Source organism: Podarcis gaigeae (assembly GCF_964106915.1).
Source record: "Podarcis gaigeae genome assembly, chromosome: 10".
Classification (NCBI taxonomy): domain Eukaryota; kingdom Metazoa; phylum Chordata; class Lepidosauria; order Squamata; family Lacertidae; genus Podarcis; species Podarcis gaigeae.
The window spans coordinates 49337489-49358807 of record NC_139686.1 but is presented as its reverse complement, the minus strand read 5'-3'; the positions used below and the strand labels follow the sequence as shown (position 1 = coordinate 49358807).

The 21319-nt window shown below is 40.7% G+C and overlaps 1 protein-coding gene across 4 annotated transcripts in view; it reads right to left on the bottom strand.

Annotated features, from left to right (window-relative positions):
• The window catches only part of ADAMTS20 (ADAM metallopeptidase with thrombospondin type 1 motif 20), an 80872-nt gene that overhangs the window by 29889 nt on the left and 29664 nt on the right, over window positions 1-21319 (bottom strand). For all 4 annotated transcript variants that reach the window (XM_083698886.1, XM_083698887.1, XM_083698888.1 and 1 more), the window contains 17 exons: window positions 18574-18719; window positions 13251-13432; window positions 13019-13155; window positions 12031-12148; window positions 11192-11287; window positions 10730-10896; window positions 10496-10625; window positions 8915-9041; window positions 8398-8608; window positions 7939-8103; window positions 7173-7337; window positions 6590-6712; window positions 6370-6477; window positions 5048-5212; window positions 4509-4799; window positions 3277-3438; window positions 2224-2400 (listed from right to left, as the gene is read on the bottom strand). In XM_083698886.1, coding sequence (XP_083555012.1) covers window positions 2224-2400; window positions 3277-3438; window positions 4509-4799; window positions 5048-5212; window positions 6370-6477; window positions 6590-6712; window positions 7173-7337; window positions 7939-8103; window positions 8398-8608; window positions 8915-9041; window positions 10496-10625; window positions 10730-10896; window positions 11192-11287; window positions 12031-12148; window positions 13019-13155; window positions 13251-13432; window positions 18574-18719 — 2670 coding nt within the window. The remainder of the gene's footprint in view (window positions 1-2223; window positions 2401-3276; window positions 3439-4508; window positions 4800-5047; window positions 5213-6369; window positions 6478-6589; window positions 6713-7172; window positions 7338-7938; window positions 8104-8397; window positions 8609-8914; window positions 9042-10495; window positions 10626-10729; window positions 10897-11191; window positions 11288-12030; window positions 12149-13018; window positions 13156-13250; window positions 13433-18573; window positions 18720-21319) is intronic.

Genomic DNA, 21319 nt, shown 5'->3' with positions numbered 1-21319 from the left:
GCTCTCAGCAATCATGGCTAACTTCCCACTGATTTCAATGGAGCCCAAGTGCAATGAACTTGCTCTGGATCCAGCCCAATGTACTGCTGAATTAATGCATTTAGGATAAAAATGTCAGTTCACTCATAAAGCTTTATGAGAGAGAACAGAAACCCATCTAGGAGTAAATACAGAAGTTCACAGCTTCACCAAGTTGGTTGGTTACTTCCATTCACATGAGAGGGTATTGGAGCTACAAATGAAGACAAAAGTAGCTTCACATATTCTAATAAACTTAGAGCCTAAATAATTTTCTATTGCATTTACTTTTAACTGAGTAAAACTATTATTCTTTCCAGTACTGGCGGCTTTGCCATGTCTTGATCTTATTTTCATTTATGTTCTAGAATCCATGCCTCGCTAATTGGGTTACTGGCATATTCATGTATTAATTCCAACATCATTAGTTTTTACCATTTCAGAGAGTCATTAAGGAAAATAAATATTACGAGGTATGATCCAGACACATCTTTAGCACCACTGAATTCAAATGGAGAGAATTCAGCCAGAGTTTAATTTTACAATTTTACAATTGTAATGAGTGCAATTTAAGCATGGAAATGCTTCGCAAAATATTCTGGTGCTGAATGTTCAGTATGCTCTAGATTGAAAGTTCTATTTGCAGCATGAAAAGGTTTTAAGAATTACTTAAATATTTTTCGGCATATAAAATGTTTGTTTATAAAATTGACTTTGAAACAGCGGAAGAAAAATCACTGCAAATGGATATCATAGTATTGACCTGATAGATATTGACATAGTTAAAGAGAATGCTGAACAATTTTGCTTGCAAAATTGTTCTTAATAAAACCAGAGGCTTCTAATAAATGCAGTGAGTTTTCCAGCATGATCTGCTTAGCTAGACTAATCAGTGTTATTCTGTTATCCAGTAACTCCCACTATCCAATTCTACTCCCAAAATAATAGTATTGTGATTATACTAAGAACATGACTCAAGCATCTTTAACTACAACCTACTTAGGGCTCATCCATGCTTACCTTAGCTCTGCACAGGTCTGAACTTTCCAAGTCTGTGTCTGAGCGCTTTTGTTTCTTGCCCCAGCACTTTCTCCATGAAAACCTGCTCTTTACCATTGAATCAGAGCAAATGGCAATCTAAAGAAAACCTGAAGTGCTGTTTGCTCCAATTCAGTGGTAAAGATTGGGTTTTCCTGAGGGAAAATAGCACTTGGGCACAGACTGGGAAAGTGCAAACCTGTGTGGTAAGCATGGATAAGCCCATAAACTGCTTAGCTTTGGCTGGATAATTCACATTTTTTGGGGGGGAATGGCACTTGTGAAAGCATCAATGGCAATAGCTATGTATGTTTTTGGTATAGCCAAGGTGTGATCTTGTTCAAGCACAACAATAAAACATGCCTTGTTGCTCTCCCCTTTGTGTGTGAAGGGAGGAGACTTAAATCTCATTGGTTTGTTCTAAACCATTTTTCCCCATTTCATCTGAACTCAGGCAACTGTAGTCTGTACAAACCAGGAATAGATACTTTAAATATCCTTACTCACACACAAATGAGACGGGGGGGGGGGGAGGAGGCAGGGACACAATCCCTAGACATGTGCAGACTAGTGCTTATAACTTCAAATCAAAATCTATCTAAACCATAAAATGAAAGCTGTTGTATTTTATACACAATGCAGTATTATACATATTTCTGTAGCCAGCAAATATGAGTCTCTATCACACACTGTATGGATGGCATGGTATACATTACTGAATATAAGGCAAGCCAGCTATATACACAACAAAGAGTGTTCATTATTTTCTATGTACAAAAATAAATATGTAGAAAACATTATAGACTTTTACGCTGACTTTTAAACAAGTCCCCCTTTTCGTTGTCTTCAAAACCAGTTAGTAACAAAAAGCTTAGTCACTCTTGATGATCAGAAACCTACATGTTTGTTCCCACACCCTAGAGTGTACAAAGCATCAACTTGACTTCTATTAGAGTCACTGAAATTGCCACCATTGACTAGCCACTTCCAAGGCTTGTAGCAATGCAGCAGTTACAGGGGTTTACACCAAGTAGCAAACTACATATACAAAATGCATACTGAATGCACTGTTCTTCTTGTATTTAAACAAAACTTCTACTTAATAAACAAAAAGGCAAAGGGGAAAGGAAGAAAGTAAAATAAATATGATAGTGAATACTACCGTACCGATTTCCATGGTCCACGATGCCATGAAACTTCAACAGGACACGCATGTATGTCGCACTGTGCTCTTTCAGGTGGTTTCTCTAACAGTTCACAGTTTTGATCATTCAGCACTTGACCATTTGCAAGCTGACAGATCACCAGTCGTGTCTTTATTCCATCGCCACATGTCTGAGTACACTGGAAGTTAAATACAGATCAGCATTTTCATGAATGGCACTGTTATCAAGAAGAGCCTGTAGTTTATTGCTCATAATTTTAATTATCAAAGACATCTGTATTCCTTATTCCAATCAGCTGTGTGTGGCATTCATTGGGCTTATCCTTTCCATATGAGGAAAATAAAACTGGTGTAGCCATTTCTTTTACATAAATGTGTATACTGCCTGGTTATCTAGAACTGGTGTTTTTTTTGTAAGGAAAATAGCTATATTAGCGTTGTTCTTACGTGTTTACGTTGGTTAGGCTGATACAAGGTGATTGATCCAAGGTCACTTCATGGGTGAGTGGAAATGTAAACCCTGGTTCCCCAGGTCCTAGCCCAACAGTCTAAGAACAACTACTATGAGTATTACCATAGAATGTCTTTTCAAAAAAGAACTAGCTAAAAGAGGAAGCCTATACGGGTCTAATGGATTTACTCCCAGCAAGTGTAGTGAGTTGCAGCCTGTTTTATATACCTGTAGAAAAGGCGTACAATAAAGAAGACATAGATATTTGAGAAGCATGACACAAAATGACAGGTGAAAACAGAAGAAGATAAGGGGGGTGGATTATTGGAAATGAGATGGAATATCCACTGTTAAAAATACAACAGACAGCAGTGAAATTAACGTTTCTTTACTATGCTAAAACATCTGCAAGTCAGCCTCATTCTCATTCCCTACTTGTGAACCAGGGCTGGGTTTGTCTAGAAAATGGACTAAATTGGTAACAAATGTTATATTGCTGGGTTCATAATGCTGCGTGGAATTTGTCTAACATCAAATAGTAAGTTAGAAAGCATTAATAGAAATAAATACTCTTTTTTAACCAAATGGAGTCTAATCATCTTACTTCTCCCCAGTCCCCATAGTTCCATCTTGGACAGGGACCAGAATCGCAATGGCTGGAGTCAGGTGGTTTCAGTGCTTCATCACAGAAGCTAGCACTTCTTCCTTCCTCATCTTGGCACACCACGACCCGGCGGTGAAATCCACCAGCACAAGTACTTGAGCACTAGGAGGCAATAAACACAATATGCTGCCCTAGTTGTGTGAATACCAAAAGAATACAATGATCCAGTTCACACTTAGCACAAAACTCAGTGCATACACACAGGTATGTTGGGTCGAGGAAATGAGATCACAGTGCCTTTGCTCCATCTTTGGTCCTGCATCTGCTGTGGTGGCTGTGAGCCGCTCTGAGCCCAGCTCCGGTAGGGGAGGGCGGGATACAAATAAAAACTTATTATTATTGGCTAAGTGTGCCAACTGAATTCAGGCATGAGGTTTGTGGTGCTTCAGACAAACCAGGAGCTGCAACAAAGGCTTGCTCTTGGCTTACAGTTTGTGGTTTGCATGGAGGAGACAAAGTACAAGCTTGGGTTCAGATGGCACACTAAGTACAACCACGGCTTAGCTCACAGCTGCACCGCAGCAGCAGGTCTAGAGGAGGAGCAAAGTGGCTGCAATCTCCTCTCTGAAGACTGTATTTTCACACTATGCCATCCTTCAGTTTAGAGCAAGGAAGGAGAACCTTGTTTGCACCTAAAATATAACATCAGGGTTATATATAGTTGTGGTGTTCAGTGAGGGAAGGGAAACATGTAAGGAAGATTACAGTATATGTGTTGACAGTTTGCATGTGGACACCTCTGGATCAGGGACCTACAGGATGGAAAAAGTGAACAGCAGCAAGATCTGTTCACCTTTAAAGCCCTAAATGGCCTCGGCCCAGTATAGCTGAAAGAGCGTCTCCACCCCCATCGTTCAGCCTGGACACTGAGGTCCAGCTCCGAGGGCCTTCTTGCGGTTCCCTCACGGTAAGAAGTGGGGTTACAGGGAACCAGGCAGAGGGCCTTCTCGGTAGTGGTGCCTGCCCTCCCATCAGATGTCAAGGAAATAAACAACTATCTGACTTTTAGAAGATATATGAAGGCAGCCCTGTTTGATATTTTATCACCGTTTTTTCTGTTGGGAGCTGCCCAGAGTGGCTGGGGAAACCCAGCCAGATGGGTGGGGTAATCATCATCATCATCATCATCATCATCATCATCATCAAATGTACACAGACAATGATTTACTTACTGCTCCCCATGGTCCTGTTCTCCACTGGTTTCCTTGAGGAGAGTGGTGATTCCTTGAGTTTATATTGTCATGTGAATCATGGACCTTGTGTATTGGAGGATAATCCTGGTGGTTTGGATGTTCACGTGTATCCGGATTGTGGTGATAAACTGGCTGGCAGGGTGGCATGTTACATTCTTGTTCTTTTGCAGGGTGGCCTTCGGGATCACAGTAATTCTCATCAATTTGTTGATGGTGGTTGACACAGACAACTTGCCTTGTTACTATTCCATTACCACATGTAACTGTGCACTGACCAAAAATTAACCCAACATTTATGTGACACAACGTAACAGGAAAAAGTGATAACCAATGATTAACAATTATTTTAAAAAATTGCAATTAACAATTATCTACATTTGTGGAACAAGGGCCAAAGCAACTCTACGCATGCCTCATCAGAAATTAAACATAGGAAGTCTTTCTACCTAGGTGTACACTGGCGTTCTAATACAAAATAGGAAAATAAAAAACAAAATGGGAAAAAGAGTAATATTTACAGGTGACCAGCTTCCAGATTGCCAAACACCACAGGGACTAAAGCAGCTTGAAAGTTCTTCAGGTCGTGGCAAATGTGCACAAAATGATTCTTCTGCTACTCTGCCATGACCATCCCGGCAGCTTACGTAACGAGCGCGGTTCCCCTTCCCACAAGATGCGGAACACTGCAAAGACAGAGCAAAACCAGAATTGTACTATTCTAACCAAACAGGAACATACTCAGGACCCAGAGTCAAGAAACCTCTCCTTTCCTAAGATATTAAGTGTAGCTAGGGTATGTTCCTTAGGGATGGCATGCTAGTCAGCTGGGTGCCTATGGTATAAAGGTAAAGGTAAAGGTACCCCTGCCCGTACGGGCCAGTCTTGCCAGACTCTGGGGTTGTGCGCCCATCTCACTCAAGAGGCCAGGGGCCAGCGCTGTCCGAAGACACTTCCGGGTCACGTGGCCAGCATGACATCGCTGCTCTGGCGAGCCAGAGCTGCACACGGAAACGCCGTTTACCTTCCCGCTAGAAAGCGGTCCCTATTTATCTACTTGCACCCGAGGGTGCTTTCGAACTGCTAGGTTGGCAGGCACTGGGACCGAGCAACGGGAGCGCACCCCGCTGCGGGGATTCGAACTGCCGACCTTTCGATCGGCAAGCCCTAGGCGCTGAGGCTTTTACCCACAGCGCCACCCGCGTCCCTATGGTATAAATACTGCCAAATATTCAATGAAGTCAAGAATGTCACTGTGTAGTTGGCAGTTTACCTAGATTATTTGCATTATGGTGCCATTTGTTAGCACTTGACTCCCTAGCCCTGCAGCTGTCAAGGTAAGCCATCCTGCACAACAAGACTTCTTATAGTGGCCTTGCTTGAACCCCAACCGGAACAAAGGACCCTGACCAGGACGACCCATCAGGTGGGCTGTTCTATTACTGATCCTTGCCCCATGCCAAGTCAACCCCATGTTCTTGCTGTAAGTTGCAGCCTGTTGTTGTTGTTTTTTAACCCACAACTAGTCTGCCTACCCATTATTCTGCTCCTGGGGACAAGGTGTCCTATGCATGGTGCACAATTTGAAACAAGAGATAAGACCAGCAAACAAATGCATAATGTTGTACTATAAACATTGCAAAACAAATGGGCTAAATTAATTTGCCGAAAAGCGATGCAGGAGTTTTTCATCTCTTTTTCATATCAAGAGAAGACAATTCTTAAGATCTTATCCTTATCCCAGTTTACTTATAGAATAACATTTTGAAATGGAGAAGTTTAAGTAACTGTGAAATAAAGAAGGAAAATGCATGTTTGATTGCACCATTGCAACATCACTCACTGGAGTCCATGATCCATATCTCCACTGAGCCGCTTTATCAGTCTGGATCACAGGAAGTGATGTTGGCCACAGCTTGATGGTCTCTGGACAAGAAACCATTTCACATTCCTAAAGGTGACAAAGTACATTTTGGAAACATGAGATGGCTGGAAGGGTAGAATAAAACTCACTTAACTGTTATTTTTTCACAGCACTTTCTCTAAATACTTGTTTTGCTTACTTGGCTGTCTCCTGGACGAATTGCAGCGCTGCACTCTCTGTTATCGTCCAAAATAGTTCCATAAATGCCAGCAACACATTTGACTGCACGCACTTGATATCCATGCCCACATGTGACAGAGCACTAAACACAAACAATTCCATAAAGATAGAACAGATTAGACTTAGGATCCACAGAGATAAATGGAAAATTCTTAAGTTCCAACTGTTGCTAACCATGTATTCCTCTTCTTAAATTTCTACAATGGATTCCTATACTGCATTGAATGAATTTGAAGGTTCTAGCTCTTGCCTTTAGAGCTCTCTATCTCCTGCTTCTCTCTCTCTCTCTCTATATATATATATTCTCTTTTCCCATAAGTTCCTCCATTGCCTATTTGTCAAGTTCTCCACCTGATCCTCAAAGTCTTTCATCAAATGTTCTTAGGCCATGTACAAAGACTTAGGCTGTAATAAATATTTTTTGGAGCATCGTTAACCTCAGTGTACCTGTCCCCCTGTCTTCACAGAAATGGTTTAAGAAGAAGCATTTTAGTGGTGAAATGCTTGAAAATAATATTATGTAAGGACTTCAATGTACTCACTGCTCCCCAGGGTCCCACTTGCCAAGCTGCACATTCATTAAGTTCACATGCTGTCACTGAATGTGGCATAGAGTTTGGATTGCAGAAAACGTTTTCCAGTTGTTCGTCATTCAGCTGACACCATACTTGTCGATGCCTCATTCCCTTCCCACAAGTCACAGGACACTAGGCAGAGGATCAGAGATGGTAAAAAGGATTTGAGTGTTATTTGTAGATTGATTCATGCAGCTTTTATATTACATCTCCTCCTCCAACAAGGCTCTTGGAAGTAGCAAACAAAGTAATAAAATCTGCATAAGTAAAAAGAAAAATCCTAACTTTTATTATCACCCGCTATAAGTTCCTCACACTAACAGCATGTTAAACCTATGTTAAAAGCACAAAAATCAGCAAACCTATCATGCCACTCCCTGCCAGGTGTCTGACAGCTGTTTTAGAGGTGGGTGCCTGCCACTGCCACTTTTAAATGTGAGTCAAGCTTTGCTCCCATCCATGGCAACCCAAAATGTACTGTCCAGCCCACAGAATTATGAAATATATTTATTTTAAATGAGGAGTGGGAGCTGGGCTAAGTAATGAGTTTGGGCAAAAGGAATTTAAGTTGAGAAGGGATCCTAGGATGATAAGAACTCCAAACTCAGCCTAAAGGCGCAGTTCACCAGGAATCTCTGGCAATAAGAGACCCATTGGCATTCTGAGTATCCTTAGCACCAGGTGGAAAGGGCTTAATGGCTTCACAACAGTGAAGTTGATCTGCACACATTACCTCGCTCCAATCACTAGTGGTCCAGCTGGGGCACAAGAACTCGTTGCAGCTCTCCGTAATAATCTTTGGAAGTTCGTGACACTCTCTATCTGCCAGCCGGCGGCCAAAGTTGTTCATACAAAAAGCTTCTCTGGTTCTCGCACCTCGTCCACAACTCCTCGAACACTGGTTTAATCGAGAAAAGACAAGAAACCTATTATTATAAAATAAACAAGTGTGTGTTAAGGAATAGAAGCACAGATGTACATCAATGCATGCTTTGGGCTGGAAAAGATTTAGCATCTTGTTCTGCGGTTGTTATAAACTGTTGAATGAATGCTTTAAAAAAATTCTTATGTTCGAAAACAGCCGGTGGTTTACACACGAATGGAGCTTTCTGTTGCTTATCAGAAAATACAGTGAGGCTACAGGACACTTGTTAATGCAAAAGCAAATCATAGGAAGGTTCTAGATCTGTACCTCGGACCATCCTGTGTAATGCCAGCTTGTTAGAAGACAGTCTCCATGACAGGGTTCTCGGATTGGTGGTTTCTGTTGATCAGCACAGTATTTATCATCCACTGGAACACTCAGTCCCTTTGAAACAGAGTACTTCATACAGTGGATGTGTAAAGATCGAAACCCCGGGCCACACCGAGTTGAACACTCACTTTTGCCAGTGTTATGCCACCTATAAGTATAAACTATTATATAAAACTAAATATGTTTTAGTGTGTAAAGGTAACCTAAATTATGAAGGTCTTCAAATAGAATGGGGAGCAAACAAACAAACATTAAGCTTACTTTTTTATTATTTGTAATCGTTCAATGCAAGAAACAACAACTCAAGGAATTTTTTAAACACTTAAGGAAATCGTATAAAAAAAATCCAAACACAGTGAATTAAATGAGTTTGTGGAACACAAAAGGAAATCCAGAATATGTAACAGTTTGAGTTAATGTTAATCTAGTCATACAATTTGATAAATGTTTATACCTTAATTCGCATTCTGTATTACACTGTTCTGTTACGGCTGTGGGACGGGTTATATGCTCACATCTTTGGTCAGAGACCACCAAATGATCACTCCTTCGTATGCATGTAACCTTCCTCCTGTGAAGACCTTAAATAAAAGGTTTAGAAAAAGTTAAAGATGAGATTTATACAGGATGAAAGTAGATTTTATTTCAGGCTTTAATCTCATCAAAGCCTAATCTCATCAAAATTTGCAATAAACGTTTTAGTTCATCTCCCCATCTGCCTTCCGTGTTCACTTCAGAGAGCTGACAGTCTCCAACATCAGGGAGGAGACTCAGCACGGATAAAACTGAGGTAGCCATGAGGAGTTCGATTCAGAAGTTTTCACCTCCATTTGAATTAAACACAGGCTGTCATATTATTTGAGCCCAATATGTGGTTAATCTTACCTATGGTTTGTTTGAAACAGACACCAACTGCTGAGTTATGAAGCTGTTGTGTTTAAACAAATATTGGTTAACATCAACCACATTTTAGGACTGAATTACTTACTAAACTGCAGTTAATTAAAACCAGTGAAAGCTGCCAATCTCTTTGCAGTCTTGCCTTGAGGAGGAAGGGAGAAGTGTGAAAGCGAGAGGCTCAACTCAGGTCTATTCCTGCCACACTAGTAGTTTAGCACAACATCAAAACACAGGGATCGTACATATAATTTGCAACTTAGTTATGAACAGGACAGCATTCACAAAATGCAAATTTTCTTGCATGGACATTTCATAAAGATGGGAGCTTTTCCCTAAGCTTCTTGGTATACTGAACGAGAAATGTCATTTATTTATTTTTATTTTTTAAAATTGTTTTTATTGAAAGATTCTCATGGATAACAAGGGTACATACAACATCTCTGTTTTCAATTCATAAGATCTTTTCTACAGGCCAGTTACATTTGGGGTGAGACATTGCTGTGTTAAGCATTGTGAGGTTGGGAGGAAAGAATTGGTGAGTGAGAGGGGGAGAAAGAAGGGGGGATAATGTTATTTCAATCTTTTGTGTCTGGAGGTTCTTTATTTGTCTGTTTGTCTGTTTGTCTGTCTGTCTGTCTGTCTGTCTGTTTGTTTGTTTTGGTTGGTGGTGGAGACGCTGGGAAACCCAGAGCACAGTTGGTTGCATTCAGTGAATCACAAAGTGTTTTGTTTGTGTATGAGGGGGTGGGGGGTGTTGGGTCAATTTAGCCATATCAGTCTACATGCTGTCAGGGGGATTGTGTTGCTGTCTTGTATATGTAATAAAAGGAAGCCACACAAGGGTGAAGGCACCCTCTTTTACTTGTCCCCATCTAGTAGAAGCATCATTTCCAATTATTTTTCCATTGTTCCAAAATTTTTAAAATCAGAATTTCCTTGCTTTTATATAGTGAATCTTAGGAAAATTATGAAGACGGTCTACCAAGTTGTGACCTACACAAAACTATGTTTCGCACACACTTCCATGATCAAACCACAGCAAGGTGAAAGAGAAATAAATATAATTTATAGCAGGTTAACAACAAGAAATTTTGAAATATCTTAAAAATCACATCAACCAAGGAAACGACAATACCTTGACACATTTTGCTGCAGTCCTGCCAAAGCCCATAGGGGTCCCATATAAACAGATCCTGGCCTTCTTCTACAGGAACATTGAATGAGTAGCGAATGTCGGGGTTGTATAAATTCCCTACGCACAACACCTAAACAAAGATGTTTTAAAAACTGTTTTTCAATGAATTTTTCGTCACTCCTGATGCATAAAAAATGCAAATGCATACTATTAATTAACATATTGAAGATTCACCTGCAAAAGAATCTCCTCTTCCAGCTGGCCAGTGCTGTTTATTCGCTCCACTGTGTTGTTTGACCCACTGTACTCAAAATTAGTTCCGTACATACTGATTTCTTTTTTAGACAAGCTCACAACAAAATTTCCATTCAGGAAAAAATGCCCCTGAGTGTTGGATAATGCTATAACAACATTAACAGAAACAATCACCATTAGTGCATCTTTCCTTCATACTTACATGCATCTTGCACATTGGTAATGATTTAATTATTGGTAGGGAATTACGATATGGAACATTAAAACAAATTCCAAGATTCAATTAATTGTAAGAATTAATCTGATAAATACCACTGAACATGGTAAAATACCACTGAGTCAGCTTATAGTAATATTATGCAAAGGTGTTCAAGAGAGTCTTAGGGCTGTTGGATTTCTCATAGGGAATAAAGCCAGTAATGGATTATCTGAAACACTTACCAAGATAGTTGTCGTCTTCTGGCTTCCCTGAATAGCTGTGCTGATGTATGTCAAGGTTTGTTGCTCCTTTGGGAATTTTTACTACAATGTTATAGCCTAGAATATAATTAAACTTAAATTAATCCTATGAAAGATTATGCTTGTAAACAATAAACTTCCCAAGAGAAGTGATAAACCTGAAGAGAAATTAAAGCAGCTTTTTGGTTTGTTTGTTTTTGTCCCCTGCCAGAATAACAGAATACCGCTAGATAATCACTTCCAAGGAGCAACAGAAACAATTTATTCCCTATATAATATTGCTTTGTTTATTAATTATCTTAATCACAGACCATAATAACAAAGACAAAATAAGAAAAAGAAAATTATGTATCTCACAAGTAAACACACAGCATTGGTAATGCATGTTTGGGTTAAAGGTGGGCCCCAAGTCTGAAAAAAGTTTCGAACTACTGATTTAAACCATTAAAATATGTGGCACTATACTAAACTTGCTCATAACACTCCAACAGGTTTCCTTTCTGTAGCTAGGTTTGGGAATGAAATGAAAGTGATGTAAGTGATGTTAGAAATAAAAAAGATTATAATATAGGGGTTTGAAATTACAGCCTTTTTTGAAAGGAAAATATGTCTGGCATAGTGGACAGCATTGTGGAATGTAGAAAAAATAATTTAATGCCAATATTTATTATTTTAATTTTGAATTGTTTGAATGCGCTACTAGAAAAACACAGCTGACTGCACACACACAAAATCAAACTTGAGAATCTGTTTGGCATATGAAAGCCAGTGTCATATGCAATTAAATATGTAAATAGATAGATGGATATCAAGAAACATACCATAATGAGCGCTATTGAAAGTTCCTGCAAGAGTTCTACATGAAGAATCATCACCACCACAGATGCCACATTTATCTCGCCTTGCCTTAGAGTTTAACACATGATCACAGCCTGCTTGCTATGGAAACATGTCAAAATGTTTTTAAGTACATGCAACAGCATTCAATTTACAGGTAATTCAAATTGCTCATTTTAACCTCTCATTCCTCACACCTTGCAAGTAATAATTCATTTAACAATTCTCATAATCAATAATGCATTTGGTGCTGTGTTGCAACAAGGACTAGCTTTACTAGTCTATAAAAGAAGATTTCCAAACAAACGAGCACACCAAAACCATACTTCAAATTCAAGTGTGTTACAACAACAAAATATGAAAAGCATAGGTGTGCTGGATTGTATCTAGGAGCATGTTCGAAACAAATGGAGAGGTTGTGCTCAGGGGAGGAACAATCAGAAACGGGGGGTGTGACAATAAAAAACACCCACCAACGTGTCATCACACACATCCTCTGTCTGCAAATGGTTTTTTGTTTATTAATTAGATTTTCCATGCTCAGGGAAAATTCAGGTTTAATATGAAAAGTGTGTGGACTGGCATTTTTATGATGACAACATCATATGGACATTGCTGTACATGTATGTTTGTGTGTGTGATCTGGAAGCTCCCTATGAACTTGATTTTGTGGGCAACAGTTCACAATACCAATTTCAGGATGTCAGTTTTATCAACTCCAACTAGGTTGGGTGTTTGTTTTCTAATGGCCACTATTTTTAGCACTATTTGTACTTCTCTATCTTTCATTTCCCTCTGACCTCTCGCTGTTTACAACTCCACCTCCCAACAATGCACACATATGACATCTGCTATAGTTCATGAAAGCTTATGCCATAATAAATACGTTAGGACTTTAAGGCACCACAAAACTCCTTGCTGCTCTCAAACAGTTTCCAAAAAGATTTGTGTTGTTTTAGTGAACTCAATTACCCTGCATAAGCCTTGCACACATATATCATGAGTGTCCATTCCACATGGAGTACCATCAACAACCCTGTCCTTCAGTTGATAGTAGGATGTTGTGCCAGAAACACGGCAAAAAAGCTTACAGCGATCCTTCGTAGAAACTGTTGGGACAAAAAAAGCCAAGTATGTTTTTGTCACATGTGAAATTTTACGCAAATGAATATTTAGTTTAAAGAGGAAGTTTCTCATTACTTACTGCCAGTGTATTTTGGAAGCCAACGCACGGTAGATGTTAGCCCGTTGATGTTGAAATGTTTACCATCAAACTCGGAGCACTGCTGCTCCCGAAAATCTTTTCTGCCTTTGGGACATGAATCAGTATTACAGGATCGAAATTTCATCCTGCGGCCAACACAGTATTGTCCTCCATGTTTTGGCCTAATGAAAATTGCATTGCAAGCATGTTAAGCAGAGTCAGTCAGTCATATTCAAAACAAACTTTCCAAAGAGATCTTACTGATTTAATCTAAATAACATGGATGGCTTTAAAAGACGATTGGACAAATTCATGAAGGAGAAGGCTATCAATGGCTAGGCTTTGCCTGCAGAGGTAATGATGCTTCTGAATACCAGTTGCTTGAAATGACAGGGAGGAAGACTGCTCTTGTGCTCAGGTCCTCCTTGTGGGTTTCCTACAGGTGTATGGTTGGCCACTGTGAAAACAGGATGCTGGACTAGATGGGCCATTGGCCAGACTCAGCAGGATCTTCTTAAGTTCTTAAGGTGATGGCCACCATTGCATAGCTTTAACAGACTTCTGTCACAACACTATAAACAATATTTTCAGAACTAAACTACACTGCTGTGGTTCTCATTTATTTGAATATATATATATATATATATATATATATTGCAGGTTTTGGTGTCCTCGGGTGTCTTCCCGTGTAAAAGTTGGGGTGTCTAGGCGACGTTTCGACGAGGTCTCACTCGTCATCTTCAGGCTGGTGCTTTCGGCTTCTTGTTACTGGAACAGAGCGGGATCTCAATGTTTGAGTTCCTATAAATACTGTAGAGGGGGTGTGGTGTCTAGCCTCCAATGTTCTGGGCAGAGAGGAAGTTCCCAGGCTAGTGTGCCTTTTCTTCTTTTGTTCCTTAATTACTTGAGAGATACCTTGAGTGATTTCTTGAGTGATATCCTGAGTACCACTTAGGTGGGTCATTAGGTGTGGATTAGTTGCTAAAGTCTTTGTGTCTTGACCTCTTGAACTTTGTGAAGAGTTTTCCTGAGAAGATGGCTGTATTGCACTTAGTTGTGCTTTGGCTTGGCTTCGTGTATAGGGGCGAGCTGTGGTTTTGTGGCTTGTGTCAGCCAGATCTGTGTAGGGATTGCAGGGGGGTGCAGCATCCGGGGGTGCCACCATGGATTGGCTACTGGATGGTGTCAGTAATTCATCTGTGGAGAGGGTCTGGGTTTGGGTCTGGTGTGGTTGATTGGTGTTGGCGTTCTGTGTGCCTCTGGATCTGGTGTCAGTTTTTGTGGGGAGGGCTAATTTCCAGATGTCTGGCAAGCGGGATGTGTCGTCACGCTTGTTCATGTTGTGAGGGTGTTTCTCTATCTCGATGGCTTCCATGATTATTCTCTTGTGGTGATGTTCCGTGTTAAAGAGCAATTTGGAATCTGCAAAATTAATTTCGTGTCCTGTTTCTTTCATGTGTTGGAAAAGAGAGGAAGTTTTTTCTTCTTTTTTGACGGCATTCTTGTGTTCTGCGATACGTGCATTTATTCGTCTGTTTGTTTGTCCAATGTACGTGGCTGGGCAGACTTTGCAGGGTATTTCATAGATCCCTTGGTTTTCCAACTGGATTTTATCCTTGGGGTTTCTGAGGATATTGGCTATTTTTTTGGTTGGTGCAAAAGGCTGTTTTGATATTGTGTTTATGGAGGATTTTGCTAATTTTATCTGTAGTGCCCTTGATATAAGGAAGGAGGGCCATGCCATTGTTTTCTTCTGTGTCTTGGTTTTTGGGGGGTGTTTCCTTTTGGATTAGCTTCGTAATCCTGTTTTGCTGGTATCCATTGGCAATTAACACATTTGAGAGATTCTGTAACTCAGTTGTCAAGTGGTCTTTGTCAGCCAGGCGTTTGGTTCTGGAGATGAGAGTCTTGGCTACGGAGTTTATTTGTGCAGGGTGGTGGTGTGATTGTGCATGTAAGTAGCGGTTGGTGTGTGTTTTTTTCTGGTAGATAGTGTGTCCTAGGGAGCCATCAGGTTTTTTGTAGATTAGGACGTCAAGGAAGGGAAGTTGGTTGTTGGCTTCTATTTCCATAGTGAATTGTATTTTGGGGTGTAAGTTGTTGAGATGTGTGAGGAAGCTATCCAGTTTTTCCTTCCCGTGTGGCCAAATTACAAAGGTGTCGTCAACATATCTGAGCCAAAGTTTGGGTTTGTGTTCTGACATGTCTAAAGCATCCCCAGAGAAAAATCATCCAGATGCCCCAAACTCTACGGCCTCCCCAAGATACACAAAGAAGGAACACCACTCAGACCAATAGTCAGCTCCATAGGCTCACCTCTACAAAATCTCGCTAAATTTCTCGCCAAGCAACTTCAGCCCTATGCAGAATCCATCTCTTCACACGTACCAAACTCCTTCCAGTTCATAGAAACAATAAAGAAGCAAAACCTACATCCTAATGACCTACTTGTGAGCTTCGATGTTGTATCTCTCTTCACACAAGTGCCCATTAATGAAGCCTTGACAGCTATTCAAAACAAATACAATCCCCCCGAATACATCTTGGACCTGACCAACCACTGCCTAACCAACACGTACTTCATCCACAATGGACAAAGATACAAACAGATAGAAGGAGCACCTATGGGATCACCCCTCTCACCGGTCATCGCAAACCTGTACATGGAACACTTTGAAACCAATGCTTTAGACATGTCAGAACACAAACCCAAACTTTGGCTCAGATATGTTGACGACACCTTTGTAATTTGGCCACACGGGAAGGAAAAACTGGATAGCTTCCTCACACATCTCAACAACTTACACCCCAAAATACAATTCACTATGGAAATAGAAGCCAACAACCAACTTCCCTTCCTTGACGTCCTAATCTACAAAAAACCTGATGGCTCCCTAGGACACACTATCTACCAGAAAAAAACACACACCAACCGCTACTTACATGCACAATCACACCACCACCCTGCACAAATAAACTCCGTAGCCAAGACTCTCATCTCCAGAACCAAACGCCTGGCTGACAAAGACCACTTGACAACTGAGTTACAGAATCTCTCAAATGTGTTAATTGCCAATGGATACCAGCAAAACAGGATTACGAAGCTAATCCAAAAGGAAACACCCCCCAAAAACCAAGACACAGAAGAAAACAATGGCATGGCCCTCCTTCCTTATATCAAGGGCACTACAGATAAAATTAGCAAAATCCTCCATAAACACAATATCAAAACAGCCTTTTGCACCAACCAAAAAAATAGCCAATATCCTCAGAAACCCCAAGGATAAAATCCAGTTGGAAAACCAAGGGATCTATGAAATACCCTGCAAAGTCTGCCCAGCCACGTACATTGGACAAACAAACAGACGAATAAATGCACGTATCGCAGAACACAAGAATGCCGTCAAAAAAGAAGAAAAAACTTCCTCTCTTTTCCAACACATGAAAGAAACAGGACACGAAATTAATTTTGCAGATTCCAAATTGCTCTTTAACACGGAACATCACCACAAGAGAATAATCATGGAAGCCATCGAGATAGAGAAACACCCTCACAACATGAACAAGCGTGACGACACATCCCGCTTGCCAGACATCTGGAAATTAGCCCTCCCCACAAAAACTGACACCAGATCCAGAGGCACACAGAACGCCAACACCAATCAACCACACCAGACCCAAACCCAGACCCTCTCCACAGATGAATTACTGACACCATCCAGTAGCCAATCCATGGTGGCACCTCCGGATGCTGCACCCCCCTGCAATCCCTACACAGATCTGGCTGACACAAGCCACAAAACCACAGCTCGCCCCTATACACGAAGCCAAGCCAAAGCACAACTAAGTGCAATACAGCCATCTTCTCAGGAAAACTCTTCACAAAGTTCAAGAGGTCAAGACACAAAGACTTTAGCAACTAATCCACACCTAATGACCCACCTAAGTGGTACTCAGGATATCACTCAAGAAATCACTCAAGGTATCTCTCAAGTAATTAAGGAACAAAAGAAGAAAAGGCACACTAGCCTGGGAACTTCCTCTCTGCCCAGAACATTGGAGGCTAGACACCACACCCCCTCTACAGTATTTATAGGAACTCAAACATTGAGATCCCGCTCTGTTCCAGTAACAAGAAGCCGAAAGCACCAGCCTGAAGATGACGAGTGAGACCTCGTCGAAACGTCGCCTAGACACCCCAACTTTTACACGGGAAGACACCCGAGGACACCAAAACCTGCATTCCTGTACCCGTGAAAATCTACGAAAGCAAATATATATATATATATATACATACATACATACACACACACACACACACACACACAGCCTTTCAATTAAAAATTTCCAGAGCAGCTTTCAATAGGTAATAAAACACATTGCAAGCAAGAATATTTAACACAACTTAACAGCTGTAATGTGCATCATGGTAGGAATACAATTGCAAAGTGAATGGGAATTAAATATAAAATGTCATCATTGCATAAGCATGCATTTTTACAAACCCCACCACATTATTCTTAGGCTTTACTATCCACTGCCAAAATGCCAGGATTAAACAAACCAACTATTATAATATATACAATAAAGATAGCTTATGTTTCATTTGGTTTTGAGTAATGCACTATTCATAATTTCTGCCTTTAAATTTCAAAAGACACATTGAAATTATGATCCAAGTATTGTAATGTGTCTTTAAGAGCTCGAACAGGCATGCTACTCTTGATAGACGATTCAAAGTATAGCAGTTCGAAAGCATACCAGTGCGAGTAGATAAACAGGTACCGCTGCGGTGGGAAGGTAAACAGCGTTTTCATACGCTCTGGCACTCGTCACGGTGTCCCGTTGTGCCAGAAGCGGCTTAGTTATGCTGGCCACATGACCTGAAAAGCTGTCTGCGAACAAATGCCGGCTCCCTTGGCCTAAACTAAGATGAGTGCCTCATCCCACAGTCACCTTTACCTTTTACCAAAGTATAGTCATGTGTTTTTAAGAACTCAGAGGCAAACATCCATTCCTGCCTGCATCTAACTAAACAGAACAATAAAATTGGGTTCCAGATTAATAGCATCTGTTGTGTGGCCTAAGGGGTTGAAAACAAGCTTTGCGGTCCACCACTCACCTGTTCACATGTGGCAAGTAGCAATTCCTTCCAGGTAAAGTAGGTGGTTTCAAGTAAGTGATAATGGAAAGGCTAAACAGTATGTCATTATCGGATATGCTATGGAAACCTGCTATTAATTTATTATTGCTTTCAGAGGACTAAGCAGAGTAAACAAAGTCTCAATGGACATATATTTAAAATGAAGAACAAAACACATACTCTGGCCGATTACACAGTCTGGTTGCGCTTTTGATGCCACCTCCACATGTCCTGGTACATGAACTGTAGGGTCCCCAGGATCCCCATTCTCCATCTACAGGGAGCTTTTCCTTTTCTTTGCTTACACAAATCCCATGCCGGCAATGCTGTTCAATTAACAAACATAACAAAATCATCAAAATTAGAAAAAAAACTAATTCAGTGTGCACAGACTCTGATAATGAAATGGGAGAACAGGAATTGATATAAAAGAAAATTAAATTGGTGTTAGAAAATTACTGTGTCATTTAAACACTATTTAACAAACTTTACTTTCAAAATACTATTAACAATTCAGGAATCTGGAAAGTTCAGCATCTAAGCTTTCTTTTATGCATTTAAATGAGATGTCTAGCAATTCAAAAGCAATCCGCTCCTAGTATCTTTCATTCAGAACATCAGAAAATCTGGCAGCTGACATTTTTACACATACACTGTGCAAAGAAATAAGCATGAACCCCAATTTATGCTGATCAGAATAGAAAGCAAACCTAAAACATGTGCAATAAGATGGGCCTCCAATATGCAACAGACTAAAGGAGTTTGTGTGTAAAACTAGTGTTTATGCACAATGGATTTGTTCCTATGAAACATGGGTCAATAAGAAAACCAGCTGTTTTCATAGCACTTGTAGAAACTTTTTCATTTTCCACTCAGAGAGGATAGATTTCCTGCTTTCATTCCAAATTAAGGGGTTTATTTTCAGTATGGTGTGCAGCCACACAATCTACCCATAGCATGTGAGTAGACGATGGAGGCCTTATGCAACCATGCCAGTCCAGGCAGGGGGCAAATAAGGTACCTTTAATTAGGGGTGCCAACATGGTGACCTCCAGCTGTAGCTGGTCTACAGCTAGTATGGCCCCAACTGATAGTCTAGCTGCATCCACTGAGAATATTCCCCCCTTACCCCAACTTGTTTCAACTTTTGGTTGTTGGCTTCAAGTTGTCTTGAGAGACAATGCAAGAGTGTGCCATTGGGGGTAAAGTCAAACCATTAGAAAGTTAGAGCACCTGCTGTGGCTGTAGAAACCAACAGGACACAGAGAGGGGCCTCACCTTCTGATCTTAAGAGAGTAGACAGGATAATATGGCATGATACCTGAGAGCGAACTGTGTAGCACATGAAATAAAAGTGGGGTTAGTTTTATATTTGCCTGGAAAGACGATTCTGGAATGTTTGAAGTTAAACCTAGAAATGTTGTACTAATATGGCCACTTCCATAGAACTGGAATAAGCCCATGTTAACATCTGGGATTTACCGGTAATAGCTTATTCGATAAAGATGTATCAATTTTTTATGCTGTGTAGCATCTCTACAGAAGAAACAAGATGAAGTCACAGTAGAAAAATTACACACCAGACCCATCCCAGATGTTCATGTCATACAGTTTTTCTTCAACCTAGCAGTGCTTGTGCTTCAGATATACTTATTTTATTATTTATATATCAAGCAATGCACGCAAGACTTGTAATCCATGAGAACAAATGCAAAGATAAGAGTCCAAATTAAAGGGTAAGAAGAGTCATCTCCACTGATAATTAAAGCTGTGATAATAATGCCTTTTGCTACAGGGCATTACTGAAGCAAGTACCCCGATTTTAGGTTTGTTTAGTGTATTTCACAGGAAAATACTTTATGAAATGTTAACTACTGTGAGAACAACTATGTACTTCCCACAGTAAATTCCAGTCATAAATCAGCCACTGTCTGTTCTGAATACAAGGAAAGGGCAATGGGATTTCCCCCCCCCCCCCCCGGCGATTAGGTCAGTGGCTTTATCACAGCAATTGCTTCCCACTCTGCCAACTGCCGCAACTCCTTAGAGAAACCATCCCTCTATTCTAGCCATGCACCTCAGAACACAGCAAGATATAGGGACAGCCTGAGCTTAGAGAAAATATTTCCACAGTCACTCCAACCATTTTTGTTGCTGAGGAGATCAGCTGGAGATTAGCCCCTGTACAGTGGTACCTAGGGTTAAGTACTTAATTCGTTCCGGAGGTCCGTTCTTAACCTGAAACTGTTCTTAACCTGAAGCACCACTTTAGCTAATGGGGCCTCCTGCTGCCGTCACGCCGCTGGAGCCCGATTTCTGTTCTTATCCTGAAGCAAACTTCTTAACCTGAAGCACTATTTCTGGGTTAGTGGAGTGTGTAACCTGAAGCGTATGTAACCTGAAGCGTATGTAACCTGAGGTACCACTGTACTTGTCCCTGGAATATAACGCTGCTAACGACTGCCACTCGTGAGGGCTGTAGACTACCTTCAGGATGCTATAGGAATAGGATGTCTCTGAAATCTAGTTGATGCCTCCACATACCAAAGGCTACTGGTGTTCAGAGACATTCATTCACTGGGACAACAACAGAATGAGAGGGCTATTGTGGGCTTCCCATTGGCACCACTGTGAGAAAGAAGATGCTGGACGAAATAGGTCTTTGGTCTGATTACCCAGTGTAAGGACTCTTATGTCACATGTCTCTACCATTGTCTGGACTGGGTACAGGGAAACACTAGGCCAGATTGCTTTGCACTACATCTAAACTGCTGATGGGTTTAATGGCTGCCTTCTAGTGGAAAAATGGATTACAGCAGGAAATAAGATACTGTTTCCCTCCAGTGGAAGCATAGATACGTTCTGAATTGTTAATTCAGAATTGCCTTCTACATCACAGTTTTCATTCAGAGGAGACCTCCAGCAA